This window comes from Solanum dulcamara, chromosome 9 (assembly GCF_947179165.1).
Source record: "Solanum dulcamara chromosome 9, daSolDulc1.2, whole genome shotgun sequence".
Taxonomy (NCBI): domain Eukaryota; kingdom Viridiplantae; phylum Streptophyta; class Magnoliopsida; order Solanales; family Solanaceae; genus Solanum; species Solanum dulcamara.
Window position 1 is genome coordinate 67,653,604 of NC_077245.1, and position 22,899 is coordinate 67,676,502.

Below are 22,899 nucleotides of genomic sequence, written 5' to 3' on the forward strand. Positions count from 1 at the left end.
CACATTCCAAAGCAGCTGGAATTGATGGAATTCCATTCTGAGACTCGTAGCTCTGGTTGGTTCCAATACCACTTTTGAACACTTTTAAGACTTTAAACTCTAAAATCTCCTAAAACTCATATTTTCAAATAATCTTCCAAACTAACCCCCAACACAAATTAGAAATGATAGGGGACAACTATCGAGAGGGGTAAAATGGTCTTTTTATAAAAATTTCTAAAAATAACCTTTAGAGTCATTACAATACCCCCTCTCTACTTTAAATATTAGGAGTTTCTTAGGTTTGGCTAGTTATTATAGATGGTTTATCAAAGGTTTTTCCGCTATTGATTTTCATTTATACTCAGAAGAAGGTTAACTTTCAGTGGTCTGATGCTTATGTGAAGAGTTTTCAGGAGTTGAAGACTCGACTTACTTCAACTCCAATTTTAACTCTACTAAAGGGTTCAGATGGATTTTTTGGTTTATTGTAATACTTACAAAATTAGCCTTCGCTGTCTATTGATACAACATGATAAGGTCATAGTTTATGATTCCACATAACTCAAAGTTCATGAGAGGAATTACCCCACTAATGATCATGAGTTAGCAGTAGTAGTGTTTGCCTTGAAAATTTGGAGGAAATATATTTATTATTTTCATGTGGATGTGTTTATAGATCATAAAAGCCTCCAGTACATGTTCAATTAAAATGACTTAAATATTCGCCAAGGGAGATAGCTTGAGCAATGGAAAGACTATGACATGAGTATCCTATATCATCTGGGTAAAAAAATGTAGTGGTAGATGCTCTCAGCAGGTTGTCTATAAACAGTGTTGCTCACATTGAGGAGGAGAAGAATGAGTTAGTTCATGATGTTCAAAGAGTGGCTCATTAGGGAGTCATCTCGTAGATTCAATAGATGGTAGAGTTATCATTCAGAATAGTTCAGATTCATCTCTTGTGATGGATGTTAAGGCAAAGCAGGATGATAACCCAATTTGGTTGAATTGAAAGAAACAATTCTTAAGAAGACAGCTAAGGCTTTCTCCAAAGGGGGGTAGTATGCTTCATTACCAAAATCATTTGTTTATTCAAGATATTGATGGTTTAAGGCAGTAAATTATATCAAAAGCTCATTGTTCTTGATACTATATTCACCCATGAGCCACTAAGATGTACCATGATATACGGGAGGTCTATTAATGGAATGGTGTGTAGAAGGATATTATAGAATTTACGAGTAAGTGTCTAAACTTCCAACAAGTTAAGGTCAACATTAGATACCAGGAGGTCTAACTCAGCATATTAGCATTCCTATTATAAAATTTACGACTAAGTGTCTAAACTGCCAACAAGTTAAGGTCAACATTAGAGACTAGGAAGTCTGACTCAAGATATTAGCATTTCTACTTGGAAGTGGGAGGATTTAAACATGAATTTTATCACAGATTTACCTCATATGCATTGACAACATGATTCCATATGGGTGATTGTACACCGAATGACAAAGTTAGTGCATTTTCTGCTATTAAGACGTCTTTTTTGACTGGGACTATTCTAGAATTTATGTTTGGGAGTTGATAAAATTGCATGGGGTTTCCTTATCCATTTTCTCAAATAGGGTTACTCAGTTCATAGCTTAGTTCTGAAAATCATTTTAGAAATGTCTTTGGACTCAAGTTAAGCTTAGCATAGCTTTTTACCCATAGACAGATGAGCAAACTAAATGAACTACTCAGACTTTGGTGGACATATTGAGAGATTACCTGATTGAATTTAAAGGTAATTGGGATGATCACTTAACTCTTATTGGATTTTCTTATAATAACAATTATCACTCTAGTATTCAGATGGCTCCATTTGAAGTGCTCTATGGTAGGAGGTGTAGGTATCCTATATGGTGGTTTGAGATTGATGAAGTAAGCTTGATAGGGACTATTCAGTTCATAAAGCTATAGAGAAGTTTAGCTTATTAGAGATAGGTTTAAAATAGCTCAGAGTTGACAAACGTCATGTGAAAATATAAGAAAAAGAGAACACAAGTTTGCTATTCATGCCTGGGAATAGCTAAAAATTTCACTAATGAAAGGGGTGATGAGGTTCGGTAAGAAAGGGAAGCTCACTCCCAGCTATATTGATCCTTATATGATTTTGAGGTGTTTTGCAATGTGGCCTATGAGTTGGATTTACCTGTAGAGTTAGTATCAGTACATCTAGTGTTTTATATGTCCTTATTAAAAAGGTGTATTATTTATCCTACTTCAGTTATACTTTTATAGAGTGTTAGTGTGAAGGATAGTACCTCTTACGAAGAGGTCCCAATCCAAATTTTTGACCAATAGAATCGTAAGTTGAGGAACAAAGAAGTTGCCTCAATGAAAGTTCTTTAGAGGAATCAGCCAATTGAGGGAGCTACTTGGGAAGCAGAAGCAAATGTGATAGCCAAGTACCACCATATTTTTAATTTTAATTTAGTACCCGCGTGTGGTAAAAGTTCCTCCATACCATTCTATTCATATTCATATCTATCATTTATTCTTATGTCTTAGTATGCATGCATGCCCATGGACTACATTCCACCATAATGTACATAGGGATAAAAGCCCTTCCTTTAGTTATAACTGAGACCTTCGTTAGCAATTCCTACATTTCAAAACTATGTGCCACCATAGTTTTTAAGGGTCACCCTTCAGACCAGTATTGATACCTTAGTCCTTTTTGAACAACAACTTTGTGGATCCACGTAAGATATTGTTTGTACCCTAGGAAGGTACAAAGCACCCTTCCAACTAGGGTATATGTTGGACTTCATTTAGCTCAGACGGAGTATGTCGGTTATTAGTATTTCCAACAGTCTAGTCTCAGATTATTGCATTGACCTTTTTTTAGTTATTTCAGTTCAGCACTTATCAATTGCATATTGAATTGCTCAGTAATTGCATATAACAAAAACAACAACAACAACAACAACAACCAAGTGAAATCCCACAACATGGGGTCTGGTGAATATTCATGTATTATAGTTCCATGTTTAGTTCAGTATCTAACACTTAACATGTTCAATTTACTATAATTGTGATGTATGTATCATATACTTAGTACATTTAAAGTATTGATCGCATACCTTCCTGCGCTATATTGTTTTATAATATAGGTTCAGACATTCACCATCTATCTTGTTGTTAGTACGATTTTCCTATTAGCTCAGCAGCAGAGTTTGGCGAGTCCTTATCTTTCGAGGACCAGAACTATTATTATTTCTTTATTTTAGTCTTTTAGTTTTAGACAATTAGAGTTAGATGGGGGTTTGTCCAGCAACTCATCTTAGTAGAGAATTTCAGACAGCCAAATAATAGTTCAGCTTTATACTTTTATGAGAGGGTTTCCATTTAATTGTTAAGTCATTTTGGACCTACTCATTCCATTCAGTATTAGCATCTGCTAAGAAATTATTTTCAGTTTTATATAATAATCTTAATGTTTCGCCAAATCAAGGGTCATCTTATGGTCACTTATGTCTATAAGTACCGTGTTACGAATAGGGGACAGTTATAAGACACTGAAAGTCAAAAAGTTGAAATCAAGAGAAAATCCTCAAATGTTGATTGACCTCAGAGTTTATGAGTCCCTTTATGACTCAAAGTCATCTCTATGACTCGTAGAGACGAGTCGTAGATGGAGTACTTGAACTTGTTCAAGACAAACCTCTAAAGGAGTTCCTACGACTCAATAAGATAAGTCATCGTCTTATTGATGACTCATTTCAAAACTCCAGAGACCCTTAAACTTGTAGGTTTTCAGACCGGTAGGATGATTGAGAATGATGAGTCGTAAGAAAGAATACGAGTCATAACAATAACTCGTAAGAAAATATCAGGGGCCCTTATTTCAGAGTTTTATCAAGCCTATATGACGAGTCAAGTTGACCACTCGTGATCTTTTTGATGAGTCATAGACATGACTTACAGGAAAAGATTAGAGACCCTGAAATCAGAGTCTTCTCAGAATCTTGTACGATGACTCAAGTCTACGAGTCGTAGATTTGAGGATGACTCATAGAACCCTAGTCGTAGGTTCAAATCTGAAATTAATGAAGGACAATCTTGTCTTTTCCTAAAGTTTGGTTCAATGTATCTTGACATAATTATGGCCAAGTTCAAGACTATAACTACTCAGCCCTTTGAAATTCCCTCTATTCTAAATCATTCTTCAAAATTCCCCTAAGGTAAGACCAAAGAATTCTCTCTGGGTTCCTCTCCAAATTCCAAGCTAGGGTTTCAGAAGCAATCAAATTCTTCATCAATTTCTGAGTAAATTCACCAAGGTATGTGGGGACTGATCCATGGGTTCCTTTCACCCATGGACTCCCAAAGTTTTCTCAAAGTTTCCTTCAATTTTTAATTGTCTATTAGCCCTAATTTTGATAAATTACATTGGTTTTTTTAAAATTTTGTAAGCATGTTTCTATGTGAAATGCATGATTTCAAGTTGAATTCTAAATGCCAATGTATTAATCTATTTCAATCATGATTTTTGAAGTTCAAAGATTAGTTTATATGAATTTTGATTATGAAGTTCTATGATTTCCAAAGAAAAACTTTTACGAATGAAGTTGAGATTCATAATTTAATGATGAAAGTTATGATAATGATCAATTATGATCAAATAAATTTATTATGGTGTAATAAGTACAATTCTTATACAAATCATATTTAGATGGTGATAAAGACAATTCTCACTGAAGTTGTGTCCTATTAATCACTAAAGTTAATGAGCTACTCTATGATTATTTTTACAACGAAGTTAATGATGATGTTTTTATGTTGTAATGAATTCCGTTGGGATATTGACTAAGCACCAAAAGGACTTCTAGGTGGGGTTTGGTCCGATAATGTAGTTACTTACCCAAGTAAATCCTAGTACCAACATAAAGTGTCACACCCCGGGAGGGTACCCTAGGCGTGGCCGACACACTCGAAGGCCATTTCTGACCTCCGAGCGAACCACCTAGTCCATTCACACATTCAATCAATTACATTATCTTAGCAGATAACTCAATTAAAGAAATACTATTCATATATAGGCCCAAAGGCCAAACATTTACAACCCAACAAGACAATAAAATAAGACTCTTCAAAATAACCGTTCGACCTCCCTACACTCCAGTCTATGAAGCCTCTATCACAGTCTAAGAGGTGCCAATGACAAGTCCATGGCTACCAACAATCAAAGTAAAAGAAATGTCAACAAAACCGTACATGAAGGCTCAACATCCTCCGGAAACTAGGAGGACTCACCAGCTAGCTGAGAGTGTATGTAGATCTTCAACGGAGCGCCGGTTGATGATCTCTGGTACCTATCTCTGCATCATGAAATGATGCAGGCCAAATGGCGTCAGTACATGGAATGTACGAGTATGTAAAATGGATGAATACAACAAACATCAAGGAAGAATCAATCAACTCGGAAGCTCAACTTAAGAGGAATACCAACTCAATCAAATGTCCTAAGTCTAAACAAGAATATGATTTACATGGGACCAATCACATATAATTCCACTCATTCTGACTCAGAGTACTATCAAGACCTATTTAGGAGTTTCTCTTAACCGACAACCATCACTTATGAGCCAGTGAAGGTACAACAAAATGACGTTGTTATTGCGCCCATTCATACCTTGCTAGGGTATGAACAAATCAAACACTCATGGATCCAATCCAACCAAGTCCTATAATGTTAGGACAAAACTCTCGGGGAAGCATCTGACTTAATGGTTCAATCCCCCCTACGTTTGGTAACACAGGTATTGGGTTCGAGTATGGACAATACTCTTGCCCAATTCGGTGCTCGATACTCCTCCCAAGACTCAATGCTCATAAAACTCCATCCAATCAACTCAATCAACTCAATCAACTCATATCCAAAAGTCTCGTTACAAACTTATCATCTCATCAACTCTATCACAATCACATCTTTCTCAATCGTACTATCTGATCAATCTCAAGCATATCATTCAAAGAAATTTAAATGCACATATATAGCATCATCTAGATATAATCAATCATTTCTTTCCTCCATTTGAGAAATATTTGAGGCTTATCACAATTTCAAGACTTTAAATTGACATTTCATATTGAGCAACATTCTCAAGAAAATAACATCCTTTATTATAATCTACATAGTAAGAAGATAAATAGAACATATTTCAGAACTCATTTCTTCATCACTCATACTCAACTAAGGGCTCATTTTTGGAACCTCTTAGCTTAACAACATTGACACATATAGAATCAAATAGATAGGGGACCAAGTTCATACAAATACAAAAAATACCAAGAAACTCTATTTTCATGAACATCTAACCTCAAAGCAAGAGTAGGGCACATGGGTGAACTCAACCCATGTTTTAGATAGCCTTACATACCTTAGTGAAGACTTGAAGAAAACCTTGATGTTGGGAAAGAGAGAGGAACTCCTAGGGCTTTTCTAGAGAGAGAGTGGGGGCTGCAAAATGTGATCCCAAGAGGCCAAGGGTAATATATATATAATTTAGGTAAGTTCCCAAATTGCCCCTCCTCCAAAGTTCTGAAAATTAGGCAAAAATACACCTGGCGAGATAGTGGCGCGTCGCGCCATTGCAGCGCCAGGCCGCTTACGCCTAAAACCTGCACACCTCGTAGTGGCACGCCGCGCTAAGGACCAAACTACTGAGGCATATTTCTGGCGCGATAGTGGCGCGTCGCGCCCTTACAGCGCCAAGGCCAAAGTTTCTGGGTTCTGGAAATTTGGCCTGAAAAACCCTGCACAACTTTTAGTGGCGCATCGCGCCAAGGACCAAACTACTGAGGCATGTTTCTGGCGCGATAGTGGTGCATCGCGCCCTTACAGCGCCAAGGCCATTTCCCCAGCAGTTGCAACCCAGGCCAAAATGATATTCCTGCCGCGCTAGTCCATCTTAGGAGTGTCATATCTTTTGACTCCAAACTCCAAAATTCTCATTCTTGGCGGCGTTAGAAAGAAGGCTCGACGACCTTTGATTTAATAGATCGTGGGCCACCATGATCATTATCTATCAAAAGATAGGGTCGTTAGAAGTCAACCCCTCAAGTGGACTCCTCCTCAAACTTAGTCACGACGAATCTTTGGGTTAATTTTGGTCCTAGGGGTCCTTCATGACCCCACATCACCTCTAATGCGGCAACATTTCTCAACAACTCATCTTACTCACGCGAAGGCTCCACAATACTCGAGTCCGACCCTACCCGAACATAAGAAGGGTTCGAATCCTAGAGAATTTTTTTTTTGGGGGGGTGTTACATAAAGTCCCAAATTACATTGCCCACATAGGTTGCCTTTATGGCCTAGCTAGTGGATCCACATATAGCTATTGAGGTTAAAGTTGTCTCTCACGAAGTCTACTTTGGCAAGTAGCCTCTCTCTTGTCGATGTGGCAGTTACATCAAATTTCATGTTATAGCTCGCATGGTCTTAAGATATCGGTTAAAGGTCTTAGCCCACATTCAAGTTATATGTAAAGATGAAAATTTTATTATGAAGTTTATGATGCTTGACCATAGTTTACATGATGTTTCAAATGCTAGAAGTTAATTCATGCTCATTATGTTGGTCATGCATCTTATGTCATATTGTTCACGTTCGTTTACTTGTTCACGCATATCTCACATACTTAGTACCTTTGATTTACCAACGCATATTTTGCCTACATTTTCTCATAATGTAGGGGAAGACGATGACCATTCTATTCATGGCTAGAGTTATTTAAGTTCTCAAAAGTTGATGAGTCCTCATTCATCAAAGACATTGCTTTTCCTTCAAATTGCTACTTTGACTTTCTCTTATATTTCGGCTGAGCTAGGAGATTTTTCTAAGCTCTCATCAAAGTCTGTATAGAGGCATGTTTAGATGTTCAAGTTGATGTAAGTCCATTTTTGACATTTATTTGTGTATTTCTATTCCTTTGACTTACACTTTTGAGTTGATTCTTCCACTTATCTTATCATATTTCTTTTACTTTATGTATGCGATGTATGCTAAGATGGCTTGGTTGGGATTCTTTGGGTTCCCAATTGTTATGTCACGTCTAGGCCCTAGGCTTGGATTATAAAAAAATTAGTATTAGATCATAAGGTTTAGGAGTGTCCTAGAGAGTCTAATATGCCGCCTTTAGTAGAGTCTTGTTCATCGGTGTGAAGCGCACCACATCTATGAATAGGAGGCAATGAAGTGTCTTAGGAAAATTTCATTTCTTTTATGATCTATGTCATGTGGTATAGTGATATTTCATGAGGATGAATCCCCTGGAGTTTTGGGGTTTTAAGAGGATCCACAGGATTTTGTTGATAGCATTTACAAGATTGTGGAAATTAAAGGGATTAGCCCAGTTGAGAGGGCGGAGTTGGCTACTTACCAATTGAAAGGTGTTGCTCATATTTGGTTTGCTCAATAGGAAAGTGAGAGGCCTAGAGAGGCCAATCCCGTAACTTGGGATGAATTCAAAGGAGCGTTTCTTGATCACTTTTTCCCGTTAGAGTTGAGGGAGGCCAAGGTACAAGATTTCATAAATCTTAACCAAGGTGGTATGAGTATGAGGGGGTATGCCTTCAAGTTCAGCCAATTATCAAAATATGCTCCATTTGTGGTTGCCGACCTAAGAGCTCGTATGAGCAAGTTTGGGTCAGGTGTGTTGGAGGTGGTTTCTAAGGAGTTTAATATGGCTATGTTGATTCGGGATATGAATAGATCTATACTTATGACCTACGCGGAGCAAATAGAGAGTGAGAAGCTAAAGGAGAAAACTAGGGAGTCCAAAAGGACAAGGATCGATGGTGGTGATTCCTCTTATGTTAAGTCCAAAAGTGGTGGATGTCCTTATTTTTTCCAAAGGTATTCTAGAAAGGTTGTCCAAATGCTACTACTCTAAGGTTTGACAAGGATAGAGTGGCCAACCCTAAGCCCCAAGGAGGTGCTCATATTGGCCAAGTTACCCCCGCATGCAAGAAATGTGGAAAGAATCACAAGGGGGAGTGTCTAGCGGGTTTAAATGTATGTTATCGATGTGGCAAGCTAAGTCATCATGCTTAGGAGTGTAAGTTTAAAGATGGTCATCCTCAAGGCAGAGTTTCTCATGGAGGCCAAGTGCAACAAGGTGCTCAAGTGCATCCAAAAGTGGTCAACACAACAAGCGGTTCTATTCTCTTTATAGTAGACAAGAGGTGGAGGAGACTTCCGATTTTGTTACCGGTATGTTACGGGTCTTTCACTATGATGTTTATGTTTTGCTTGATCCGAGTGCAAATTTATCTTTTGTAACTCCTTATATGGCCATAAGGTTTGATGTTATTCCCGAAATATTGTTAGATCCTTTTTACATTTATAGCCCCATAGGTGAGTTAGTTGTGGCTAAGAGGATCTATAGAAGTTGTCCAGTTTTGGTTTTTTGTAAAGTTACTCTATGTGATGTAGTTGAGCTTGATATGACCGATTTTGATGTTATCCTTGGTATGGATTGGCTATATACATGCTATGTTTTGATTGATTATAGAACCTGAGTGGTTAAGTTCCAATTTTCTAATGAGCTGGTCCTAGAATGGAAGGGTTGTAATTCTATGTTTAAAGGTCAATTCATTTCGTGCCTTGAAGATCGGAAAATAATTTCTGAAGGTTGTATCTACCATCTTGTGAGGGTTAGGAATACTAATTCTGAAGCCCCTACTCTAGAGTCAGTCTCTATTGTTAATGAGTTTCTGAATGTGTTTCTTGATGATATACCCAGTATTCCTCCCAAAAGGGAAATTGACTTAGGTATAGACCTTTTTCCCGATACTCAACCCATTTCTATTCTTTTTACTGAATGGCTCCGGCAGAACTAAAAGAGTCAAAGGATCAATTGAAAGAATCATTAGACAAGGTTTTATTAGACTAAGTATATCCCCATGGGGTTCTCCTATTTTGTTTGTTAGAAAGAAGGATGGTTCGCTTCATATGTGTATTGACTACCAGTTATTGAACAAAATAACCATCAAGAATAGATACCCAATACCGAGAATAGATGATTTGCTTGACCAATTGCAAGGGGCAAGTTATTTTTCTAAGATTGACCTCCGTTTTGGTTATCACCAACTAAGGGTGAGGGAGTGTGATGTTTGTAAGATGACATTTCAAAAAAGGTATGGCCATTATGAGTTCTTAGTTATGTCATTTGATGAATAGGGTGTTGTAACAATACTTAGGCATGTTTTTACTCTTACTTATTAATGATATTTTGGTATACTCTCGGAATGAGGAAGTGCAGCTAATTACTTAAGGATTGTGTTGTAAACTCTATGGGATGAGTAATTATTTGCTAAGTTCAATAAATGTGAGTTTTGGTTAATGGAGGTTTCTTTCCTTGGTCACATTATGTCCGGTGAAGGGATTATGGTTGATCCTAAGAAAATCGAGGTCGTTAAGAATTGGCCTAGACCGTTGTTCCCTTTGGATATTAGAAGTTTCTTGGGCCTAGACAGATATTATAGGATTTGTAGAAGGGTTTTCATCAATATCATCACCTTTGACTAAGTTGACCCAAAATAAAGTGAAGTTCCAATGGTCGGAAGCTTGTGAGAAGAGTTTCCAAGAGTTGAAAGATCGTCTTACTACCACTCCTATCTTGACCTTGCCGGAAGGTTCCAATGGTTTTATTATGTATTTTGATGCTTTAAGGGTTGGTCTTGATTGTGTTTTTATGCAACATGGTAATCGCCTATGCTTCTAGGCAATTTAAGGTGCATGAAAGAAACTATCCAACTCAAAACTTGGAGCTAGCGATGGTTGTGTTTGCCTTAAAAATTTTGAGACACTATCTCTATAGTGTCCATGTGGATGTGTTCATCGACCATAAGATTTTACAATATGTTTTTAAGAAAAAAGACTTGAAACTTCACCAAAGAAGGTGGCTTGAAATGTTGAAAGACTATGACATGAGTGTATTGTATCAGTTGGGTAAGGCTAATGTGGTTGCCGATGCATTTAGTAGATTTTGTATGAATAGTGTTGCCTATGTTGAAGAGGGTAAGAAGGAGTTGGTTAAGGATGTGCATAGATTGGCTCAATTAGGTGTCTGATTTGTTGACTCCAAGGATGTAGGTATCCTTATTCAAAATAATTTGGAATCGTCTTTTGTAGAGGATGTCAAGGCTATGCAAGATAATGATCCAGTGTTGGTTGAATTAAAGAAGTTGGTTGCCAAAAATTCCATTGAGGATTTCTCCCAAGGGAGAGATAGGGTACTTCTCTACAAAGGTCATTTGTGTGTGCCTAATGTGGATGGTTTGAGAAAGTTGTTATTAAATGAGGCCCATAGTTCCCGATATTCGATTCACCCGAGATCCACCAAGATGTACGTTGATTTAAGGGAGGTGTATTGGTGGAATGGTATAAAAAAGGATATAGAAGAGTTCATGGCTAGGTGTCCAAATTGTCAACAAGTTAAAGTTGAGCATCAAAAACTAGAAGGTTTGGCTCAAGACATAGAAATCCCTACTTGGAAGTGGGAAGATGTGAATATGGATTTTGTAATAGGTTTGCCTCGTACTAGGGCTCAACCTACAGAAACTGTTCAGGATATTTTAAAGAAGGCAGAGGTTTTTAAGGAACTTCCTCCTAATCAACCGAAATTCAATTAAGGAAATAAATTAAGGAAATACAAAAAGGGGGGTAGTGATTTGTATATAACTTTGTATGACTTTTCTCTTCTATTTTTTTGTATTTCCTCCCTTTCCTTTTCTATTTGTATTTATTTATCATTGCTTCCAGAGAATTCCGTGTTCTATAACGAAGCAATATGGTTCCATTTGGGTTGTTGTGGTTCGAATGACTAAGTCGGCTCATTTTCTACCGGTTAAGACTTCTTATGGTGTCGAAGATTATGCTAAGTTGTATGTTCATAAATTTGTAAGACTTCATGGAGTTTCCTTGTCCATTATATCGGATCGAGGTACTCAATTCACTTTATATTTTTAGAAGTCATTTCAAAAGGGTCTTAGTATGAAATTCAAGTTAAGTACACTTTTCATCCTCAAACTAATAGTCAAGCCGAAAGAATGATTCAAACTCTAGAGGATATGTTGAGGGCATGTGTGATTGATTTTAAAGGATGAGCCTTTTCCATTAATTGAGTTTTCCTACAATAATAGTTATCACTCTAGCAGCCAAATGGCTTTTTTTGAATCATTGTATGGGAGAAGATGTAGGTACCTAGTAGGATAGTTTGAAGTAGGCAAAATGGCCTTGATTGGTCCAGATTTGGGAATAGATATTATGGGGAAGGTGAGACTCATAAGGGAGAGGTTGAAGACTTCTCAAAGTCATCAATAGTCCTAATCAAATGTTAGAAAAAGAGAGATTGAATTTGAGGTGGATGATTGGGTCTATTTAAAGGTTTTACCCATGAAGGGTGTAATGCGTTTTGGTAAGAAAAAAAATTGAGCCCTAGATATGTTAGACCCTATAGAATATTAGGAAGTGTTGGCAAGGTGGAGTATGAGTTACATTTTCCATTTGAGTTAGCTATGGTTCACCCGGTGTTTCATGTGTCTATGTTAAGAAAGTTTATGGGTGATCCGAATTCCATTATACCTTTGATAGATGTGTGTGTTAAAGAGAATTTCACCTATGAGGAGGTTCCGATGGAAATCCTAGATCGGCAAGTAAAAATCTAAGAAACAAAGAGGCTGTTCTGTTAAATTATTATGAAGACATCAACAAGTAAAGAGTGCTACTTGGGAATTGGAGGCGGATATGATGAAACGATATCCGTATCTCTTTTCCTCTACTAAAGCCTAAGGTAGTAAGTTGTTCTTATTCAAATCGATTGAACTCCTACGTATTCAGTTTCTCCTATGTCATTCATATGCATGCATGTTCATGAAATTTGTTTTTAAGCCATGTTTTAAGTTCAGTTTGAAATTTTCATGGTCTATGCATTTTAAAGTGTCATGTTATTCATCATGGGTTGCTAGTCCTCTATCTGTGTCTTTCTTATGATAAGTTGATCTCATTCGAGGATGAATCTTTCCAAAGGGGAGATATTATAAGACTCCAAATGTCAAAAAGTTGGAATCAAGAGAAAATCGTCAAATATTGACTGACCTCAGAGTTTGTGAGTCCCTTTATGACTCATAGTCATCTCTACTACTTGTAGAGATAAATTGTAGAGGGAGTCCTTGAAATTGTTCAAGACAAACCTCTTAAGGAGTTCCTACGACTCAATAGGATAAGTCGTCATCTTGTTGATGAGTTGTAAGGATGACTCATTTCAAAACTTTAGAGACCCTTAAACTTGTAGGTTTTCAGACCTACAAGAAGACTGAGAATTACGAGTTGTAAGAAAGATTACAAGTCATAACAATGACTCATAATAAAACATCAGAGGTCCTTATTTCAGAGTTTCATCAGGCCTACAGGATGAGTCAAGTTTACGACTCGTGATCCTTTTGACGAGTCATAGACACATCTCGTAGAAAAGATCAGAGATACTGAAATCAGGGTCTTCTCAGAAACCTGTATGGCGACTCAAGTATATTAGCGATAGACTTAAGGAAACTCCTAGAACCCTAGTCTTAGGTTCAAATCCAAAATTAATAAAGAGAAATCTTATATTTTTCCAAAGTTTGGTTCAATGTATCTAGACACAATTATGGCCAAGTTCAACCATAACTACCCAACTCTTTGAAATTCCCTATATTCTAAATCATTCTTCAAAATTCCCCTAAGGCAAGCCTAAAGAATTCTCTCAGGGTTCCTCTCCAAATTCCAAGCTAGGATTTCAGAAGCAATCAGATTCTTCTTTAATTTATGAGTAAATTCATCAAGATATGTGGGGACTAATCCATGGGTTCCTTTCACTCATGGAGTCCAAAGGTTTTCTCAAAGTTTTCTTCAATTTTCAATTGTCTATTAGCCCTAATTTTGATAAATTGCATTGGATTGTTTAATTTCATTTTTAGATATTGTCAGTGATCATTATAAGCATGTTTCTATATGAAATGCATGATTTCAAGTTGAATTATGAATTCCTATGCATTAAGTTATTTCAATCATGATTTTTGAAGTTTAAAGATTAGTTTATATGAATTTTGATTATGAAGTTCTATGATTTCCAAGGAAAAGATTTTATGAATGAAGTTGAGATTAATATTTTAATGATGAAAGTTATGATGATGATAAATTATGATCTAAGAAAGTTATTATGGTGTGATAATTATAATTCTCACACAAATCATGTTTAGATGGTGATAAGAACAATTCTCACCGAAGTTATGAATTCCTATGAATCACTAAAGTTAATGAGCTACTCTATGATTATTTTCATAATGAAGTTAACGATGATGTTTCTATGTTGTAATGAATTCCGTTGGGATATTGACTAAGCACCGAGAGGACTTCTAAGTGGAGTTCAGCCCGATAACGTAGTTAGTTATCGAAGGAAATCCTAGAAGCAATGTAAAGTCTCAAACTACGTTGCCCACGTAGGTTGCCTTTATGGCCTAGCTAGTGGATCCATAGATAGCTATTGAGGTTAAAGTTGTTTCTCACGGAGTCTACGTTGGTAAGTAGCCTCTCTCTTTTCGATGTGGCACTTACGTCAGATTCTATGTTATATCTTGCATGGTCTTAAGATATCGGTAAAGGTCTTATCCCACATTCAAGTTATCTATAAAGATGGAAAGTTTATTATGAAGTTTATGATGCTTGACCATAGTTTACATGATATTTCAAATGCTTTAAGTTAATCCATGCTCATTATGTTTGTCATTCATCTTATGTCATATTGCTCACGTTCCATTACTTGTTCATGCATATTTCACATACTTAGTACCTTTTATATACCAATGCATATTTTGCCTACCTTCTCTCATAATGTAGGAGCGGACGACGACCATTCTATTCGTGGCTAGAGTTGTTTAAGTTCTCAAAAGTTGGTGAGTCCTCATTCATCGAAGACAATATTTTTCCTTCATATTGCTACTTTGACTTTCTCTTATATTTGGCTGATCTAGGAGCTTTTCCTAAGCTCCCATCAAAGTCTAGTATAGAGGCATGTTTAGACGTTCACGTTTATGTAAGTCCATTTTGGACATTGATTTGTGTATTTCTATTCCTTAGACTTACACTTTTGAGTTGATTCTTCCACTTATCTTATCATGTTTCTTTTACCATCATGCTAAGATGGCTAAGTTGAGATTCTTCAAGTTCCCGATTGTCGTGTCACATCTAGGCCCTAGGCTTAGATCGTGATAATAGTGTCAAGTCGTGACAATTGGATTGAAGCATGCCGATGGGCTGGTTTGATATTTTTTGTTATAAACTGTTGGGTTAGCTGAGATAGTTATTGCAGGTTTATCTAATTGTGGCCTTGATAGTCTAGGATTCTGATAAGTTGAGATATACTAATCTATAATTACTGAATATGGCTGGTGTTCGCCAATAACGTACATGTATAGCTAGGTCATCTTAGGGTCAAGTATGGTATTAGGACGTGCTAGTTATGCCTCTCGAGGTTGGGGCGTGACAGTATTCCCCGACAATAATGTTAATTTTTTGATACCCTCAATATACACCTCACTTTTGACATAATGCGGTTGTATGCAATAATAGTGAGCCAACTAGGTTAGGATCGAATCCAAAATAAGTAAGAGAGAACTCCTTCATGGTTACGTATCGATATAGCTACTCAACTTGTAGCCGATTTATAATCTGTAACAGTTGTAGAGAATAATTGTAGTAATTAAACTAATAAGAAGGAAAGTAAATATGGTTGTAAACTTATAAGATTAAAAAAACTAAGGTTGTGTCCCCATAATGGATTGCTTTCGCTCTTGGTAATCGTGCAACTACATGCTCCTAGTATTATAAATATGCACTCAGTCTCCTGCATTACCACTCAGTCTTTTATGTTCATAAACTACTTAACGTATGATGCTTCTACAACTATATGAATTATTGACAATAAGAATGACTGATTATGTCAAGTTGAGATAATTATATCTAATATAAATCTATTAATTAACCCCTTCTTGAATTCATACAAATCTTCTTTTACCAAATCCTAATTCACTCTTCTGAGTCTGAAGATTAAGATATTATGATGTAGAATAATATTTGCAATTACTAATCATTTTAATTACGAATGAAAAGAAGTTTGATATCTAACCACCCTATATATAATAACATGAAATTACATGAAAACCTTACGAGCTACACAATCTCATTGAGTTTCACAACCTCAGTAGAGGATTTAGCTAGTCATCTAGTAAGGAAATAACAAGAATAAAGAGTAAAAGAACTATGAATGTTAAAAGCTTGAATAAGATATATGAAAACTGTATTGGCTAATACTATTCTCGTCTTCTTTATAATAGAAGCCTACATGTATATTTGAAATGGTCCGTCATATAATTTGTGGTTCATAATATGGTCATAAATCATCTAAAAATCTGACAATTTATTATTTTTTGCTTTTTGGCCATTTAGACATTAAATTTCTATAATAAACTAACATAAATATACAAGAAAATATAGCAAAACAAGTTTAGAAACATTCAAAATACTGATGAAAAGATATAAAATGTGTGCTAATTTCTAGGCATATCAATGCTAGTGTGAATAAAATTCCAGTCTATAAAGAAATACATGGCTATGAAGTCATTTATTTCTTTATTACAAGACAATGTTGAGTGCACTTAATTGACCATGAGTCCACTAGTTTGCTATTGAATCCTCTAGATGCTGCCACCAATATGGTATGCCTAAAAAAATAGATCTCTAACTACTAGTTTAATTTCCAGTAGTGTTTAAATAGATCTCTGTTGGCGTTTGGACAATATTGTATTCGTAACTTTAAGAGCTATAAAAACGAACGTATTTGACGAACGATAATTTTCTTTGATTATGATTTATTAATTATATTAACTTGTAAATGTTTTTAATATTCAAATCCTTTCACCAAAATTGAGACAATATGGGTATTCTAATTATACCCACATGAAGAATTGTAGCAAAGTTGTTAAGTTGGTATAATATTGAAACAGGACAAAATTATCGATATATAGTCTTATTTTAGGACTTTAGTATGTTCTTCTGATTTATTTGAAAAAATAATTATTTTATTTTCATCCGTGAGGAACTTGTCTAGGAAAAGGTTTTCAAAATTTTAAATATATAGGTATAATAATATCTAACTTATATATGGAAGAAGCTTTGTCCAGGTGGGGATGAAACTTGAATCCATTCATTCACAATAGCTCGAATATGTGTCATCAAGTGATAAACCATTGGATTAGAAAAATTAAAATGTCAAAAATGCCCTTCGTCGTACCCCAAAACTTTCACTTATTAAATAGTGTAAATAATATAATTATGTGATAATATAATTAACAATAATGGGTTTAAACACATATAAACTTGTGTCGACTAATGTATTGTAATGGCCCTCCAAGTTATTTTCTTCATTCTCCGATCTTTTCAGCATTTAGATCTTTCCTGAAGCGACCCCAAGTCATTTATGACTTGCTGGCACAGACAGTTCGGTTGTCTGGTCTTTTATTTGGGTTTCATGCTCATTTCCCTGTTCTGGAGCTTTGTTAACTTGAAAAGTTGACTTCGGTCATAACTTCAGGAAAAAGACCTCAGAACTGAATTCTGACGATTCCATTAGCTCCATAATGGTCAAATTAGGCTAGTAGCATGGCCGGCATGAGTATCGAAGCAATAGATACGAGTTCAGGACCATTTGGCGCTTTTGCCTTCGAAATTTGGCCTAAAGTTGACTTTGGTCATCATTCTTGGAAAACACGATTGGATGAAAATTCTGACGGCGCGGTTAGTTTCAGAATGTCGAGTTTGGTCTAGAACAACCCTTCGTTCGCTTTTTGAGGCTTCTGGTCTAATCCCGAGGCCCGTTGTGGAATTTGCCTCAAAATGGCCTTTGGGTGTGGGATCCACATTCAGTTGTAATGACCTCGTATGGAAATTTTGACTGTGACATTGAGTTTGGAATGTCGAATTATGTAGGGTAGCATATCTCATTTGCGCGAACGGGATTCCGAACGAATTTCGAGCACCCCGTCAGAGTATTTGGACTTGTGAAATATCAACTTTTTAGCTGATATCTGGTGCAAAAAAATTTGGCCTTCGCAATTGCGGTGAGCAGTGCCCCATTTGCGAAGGTTCATCCTGGTTACTCTCGGCGTTCGCGGAACACTGTTCACCATATTCGCGGAGGACAAATTCACCGTATCCTTTTTAGTTTTTATATGTCACGTTTCAGCATTTGCATCAAACTTCAAAGGAAGATATATCACTCATTCCTAGTTCAAATTGGGTGATTCAAAGGTCTAAATTCAAGAATATTTCGTGGAAAATCTAGTGGTTACCTCAGAAACACGACGAGAAGCTTCGTGTGAGGTAAGAAATCAAATTTAGCTACTGCTCTAGTGATTTTTGAAGTTGTATTTTATTGATATTGTGGAGGTTGTAACTTGATCAATTTAAACCTGATTTGAGTGATTTTTGAGACTATATTGTGGGGGGGGGGGGGGGTTTGCAAGGATCATCTTAGTATAATTTTGTTTGGTTCGAAGGGTCTCATTTTTTCGTAATTAGATGATCAAGAAGATGCCATTTTCTTCTTTAGTCCGGATTTTTAAGAATTTTCGTTGCATGCTCATTTTGCATAGTTTTCCAACCCCGAATTATATTATAATATTGATTTGTGAGCTCGGGGTGACGTTTAGAACCTATTTTTAGGGTCAATTCGAAAATTCCATACGCGGGGTCCCACTTTTCCCGTTTTAGACCCCGAAATTGGCACGTCTTTGAATTCGATAATTTTAGTGTCATAACGATCGTATTGGAGACGTGATTAACATTTTGTTAGCATGACAGCGATTGGAGGCAATTTGGAGGATGAGAGCTTCATTATGGTAGATTCGGAGCACGGGTGATCGGCTTCGAGGTAGGCTAAGGTCTCCCCCTTTTGACTGAAATCTATTAGATATCGTGTACTATACCTTACATGTGACTTAGATGAGTATTTTCTGAGATTAGCATTCTCTTCACCCAATCCCGTCTTCTTGTTCCCGGGTGAGCCTTAGGCTATAATAGTCCCGTGAAATCCTTAGATTAGGTTGTAAGCTTTGGTTGTGGTGGTGACTTAGCATTTATTATCCTGTTTAGGATCGATATTAATGGACTTAGGCTAGTTTTTAGCCTTAGGCGCCTTATCATGTGGTTGTTGCCCTCTTAGCTAGGCGTAGCTTTCGGTAGGGCTTATTATGGATAGGATACCCCTTTTATGCTAGTGCCTGAGACCTCTAGTGCTCGTCGTAGCCATAGGTTTGGCTTAGCGGTGCTAGTTGGGAGCTGAGGTGTCTTATTTTGAGGTAAGGCGTCATACCTAGAGATATTTTCCCCCCTTTATGATTTGAAGCCATGCCTCGATTGTTTTGCTTTTATTTAGCGGTAGGCTTATGATGCCATCTTATCTATTATCTATTGTTGGGCCCGAGGCCGTCTCTGAGGAGCGATTGGATCCCAGTTAGTCCCTTGACTTGTTGTGTGCTAGGGCTTGGTATTTCTTTATGGCTATGTGTATCTTGTTTGGATGCTGGTGATGGAATGCTTGCATTGTTTGAGCATTCGTCCTAATTTAATTTTTGTGTATTACTTTCTTGCTTGATCTATCCATTTTTGAGTATCTTTTTATATTTAATAAGTTTTTCATCAATTCTAATATTTTACATGCCAAATTTCAATAAAAAGATTCAAAGGACTATATAAATTTTTAATTTAATTAATGTATAATTTTGATCCATCAAATTAACGGCAATGAAAAACTTAACTTACTTAGACAAAAATAGAGACATGTGCAATTAGAAAAAAATCATCCAATATGATAGTAATCTTTTTTTATTTATATATATGGTATACTTGAATACCACTTTATAAAAAAAACTAATACACAAGATGGACCTCTTGCTCCTATCTTTTGTAACCACCCTTGCTATAATCATCAATTTTTTATTCAAATATTTGTTTGTCAAGCCTAAAGAAAAAATCCCTTTAGCTCCAGGTACATTTGGTTGGCCTATTATTGGAGAAACTATCCAATTCCTTGTATCACTTTACTATGGATTGGTCCATGAGTTTGTTCAAAAAAGAACAAAAAAATACAACTCCAATGTATTCAAAACTTCATTACTTGGCCAAAAAGTGGTTATTTTTTCAGGTCCAACAGCTAACAAATTCATATTCACCAATGGCAATAAACTTTTGATTGGTTGGAGACCTAATTCTGTTAAAAAACTTTTCCCTTCTACATCATTTGTTCCTATAGAACATGATACCAAAAGGGCACAAAATATCATTAGCTATTTCTTGAACTCAAGAAATGTTGAGAAAATTATTAGTACTATGGACTCTATGTCACATACACACTTGGAAAATCATTGGAAGGGGAATAATGAAGTGATAGTGTTTGATCTAGTGAAGTTATTCACTTTCTCCCTTTCTATTAAAGCCTTTATAGGCATCGAAGAATCGGATAATAAAATCTTGAATCTTTACGAGAAATTCAAGATTTTTACAAGAGGTCTTTTGGTAATGGACATAAATCTACCTGGCACAACATTTTATAAGGCAATGAAAGCTGGGAATGAATTAAGAAAAGAAATGAAGGTCATCATTGAAGAAAGAAGAGCAAAATTACTAGAAAATTCAAATTTGTCAAATGTTTATAATGATTTGTTAACACAATTGATTATTGAACAAGATGAAGATGGCAAGTATATGACTGAGGTTGAAATTGTAGACAAAGTATTTGGATTTATTATTGGTAGTTATGATACTACTGCTACAACTATTACTTTGACCATGAAATACCTTAATCAGAAGCCTGAGTTCTTCAATGAAATAATGGAAGGTACTTTTTCTTCTCTTCAAATTAAATTGCATTATTTGATATAAAGATTTTTCTTCTTGTAAATTTACATCTTGTACCAAGTTATGTTTTATTTTTCAATTTACTAATTCTACAAATCATGAGCCCTTACAAGTAGCTATCGTTTAAATAACCTGATAGTATAAAACTTTTTAGCATTATTCTTGTATAGAAGCTAATTTTAAGAGTAGGATAGATTAGTTGAAAAACCATTGGTCCAAAAATATTGTAATGGTACTTTTGATAATTTTATCATTTGTCATCTCATTTGTGGTTAATCTGGAACTAATTAAATGACAGAGCACAATGAGATATCAAGACAGACGATTCCAAGAAAAGAGCTATGTTGGAATGACATTCAAAAAATGAGGAAAACTTGGAGCTTTGTGAATGAAGTATTAAGAAACACACCAATTGTTCAAGGCATTTTTAGAGAAGCCATGGAGGATTTCACTTATGAAGGCTTCCACATACCAAAAGGATGGAAGGTATGTATATTTTCTTCACTTTTTGTTTTACAAAAAGTAACTAAAAGTTGATTATTTTTCTTTTTCACAATGTAAAAAAGATACTCCATGGCCCCAAATGTTAAGGAAAATGGGAACATGTCATTCTTGAAAAAGTGTGTAATGCTCACTTATTAGGGAGCTAATTGATCTGTTAAAGTTGTGGGATGTCAATATATATCGTCAAGGATTATTTTAATTCTTCGTTGTTCGCCATTTCTATATTATATTTTTTTAAAAAAATAAACGTTAATTTAGAATAGAGAACATACATCAAAGAAACTAGTGCTTAAATCATTTTTTACATCAATATTTGATACATATTACTCCTATTATCTACTTGGAAAGTTAAGCCGTTGCGTGCTACCAGTTATTCATCAGAGAGTCATGACTCATCATATTATGTTTTGATGACATTGCTGTCAAAAATAATGATTTATATTTAATCGGAAAAAAAAACTTCAACTTGTAAAAATTATTATTATTAATACTAAAATCTTCAACTTTATTTCTAAGTAATAAATTAGTCAACAGTACTAGATATGATTCTTCTAATTGAGTATGCTATCAAAATATATTTGCAGATATATTTGAGTTTTGGAGCTACACAAAAGAATGGTGAATACTTTCCAAACCCTACAAAGTTTGATCCTTCTAGATTTGAAGGAAATGGACTAGTTCCTTATACATCAGTTCCATTTGGTGGAGGACATAGAATGTGCCCTGGAAGAGAATTTGCAAGAATATCGATTCTTGTTTTTCTTCATCATGTACTGAAAATTTTTAGGTGGGAGGCTAAAGTTCCTTTAGAAAATATAATGTACCCATTTTTTCTACTAGCCATCCCAAAAGATGGATATCCTGTTACCCTTTCTACTGTTTAAGATTTGTTACATGAAAATATATATACATAACAAAGGATGTAACCTAGTTAATATGTACTTCCTCCGTTCTGTTTAAATTTGTTTGAACTATTTGTTTTGGAATTGAGTTCAAGAAAATAAATGAGGCTTTTGAATCTTGTGATTTTATATCAAAAATATATCAAATGTACTTCTTTAATATTGTGGTTTTAAACATGTCATGTGGATAGTTGAAACTAAAGAAATGCTAAAAGGCAGAATCGTTCTTTTTTAAATGGACAAGAAAAAAAAAAGTAGATCAAATAAATTAAAACTAAAAGTCCAAAAATATTTGGTAGTTCTGATGCTAATATAGGGATGAACCCTAAGGAATAGAGATGAAGAGGAACAAGCATCTTGAGAGAAGAAGAGATTTGGGCTAGGTATTCGGTCTGATCAATTTAGAGTACTATGAGAAATGAAAAACTTAGTTTGGGTTAAAAGGATAGTGAGTCGGGTACAATATTTGGGTTAAAAGGGATGTGGACGGGTCAATTCAATTTGGTGGGT

At 35.6% G+C, this 22,899-nt stretch overlaps 1 protein-coding gene across 1 annotated transcript; it reads left to right on the top strand.

Moving 5' to 3' along the window:
• Positions 1 to 20,008: 20,008 nt before the first annotated feature.
• Positions 20,009 to 22,490, top strand: LOC129903413 (beta-amyrin 28-monooxygenase-like). The gene is made up of 3 exons (XM_055978963.1): positions 20,009 to 20,963; positions 21,282 to 21,469; positions 22,072 to 22,490. The coding sequence occupies exons 1-3, from the start codon at positions 20,009 to 20,011 to the stop codon at positions 22,369 to 22,371; spliced, it is 1,443 nt and encodes a 480-aa protein (XP_055834938.1). The 3' UTR covers positions 22,372 to 22,490.
• The last annotated feature ends 409 nt before the right edge of the window (positions 22,491 to 22,899 follow it).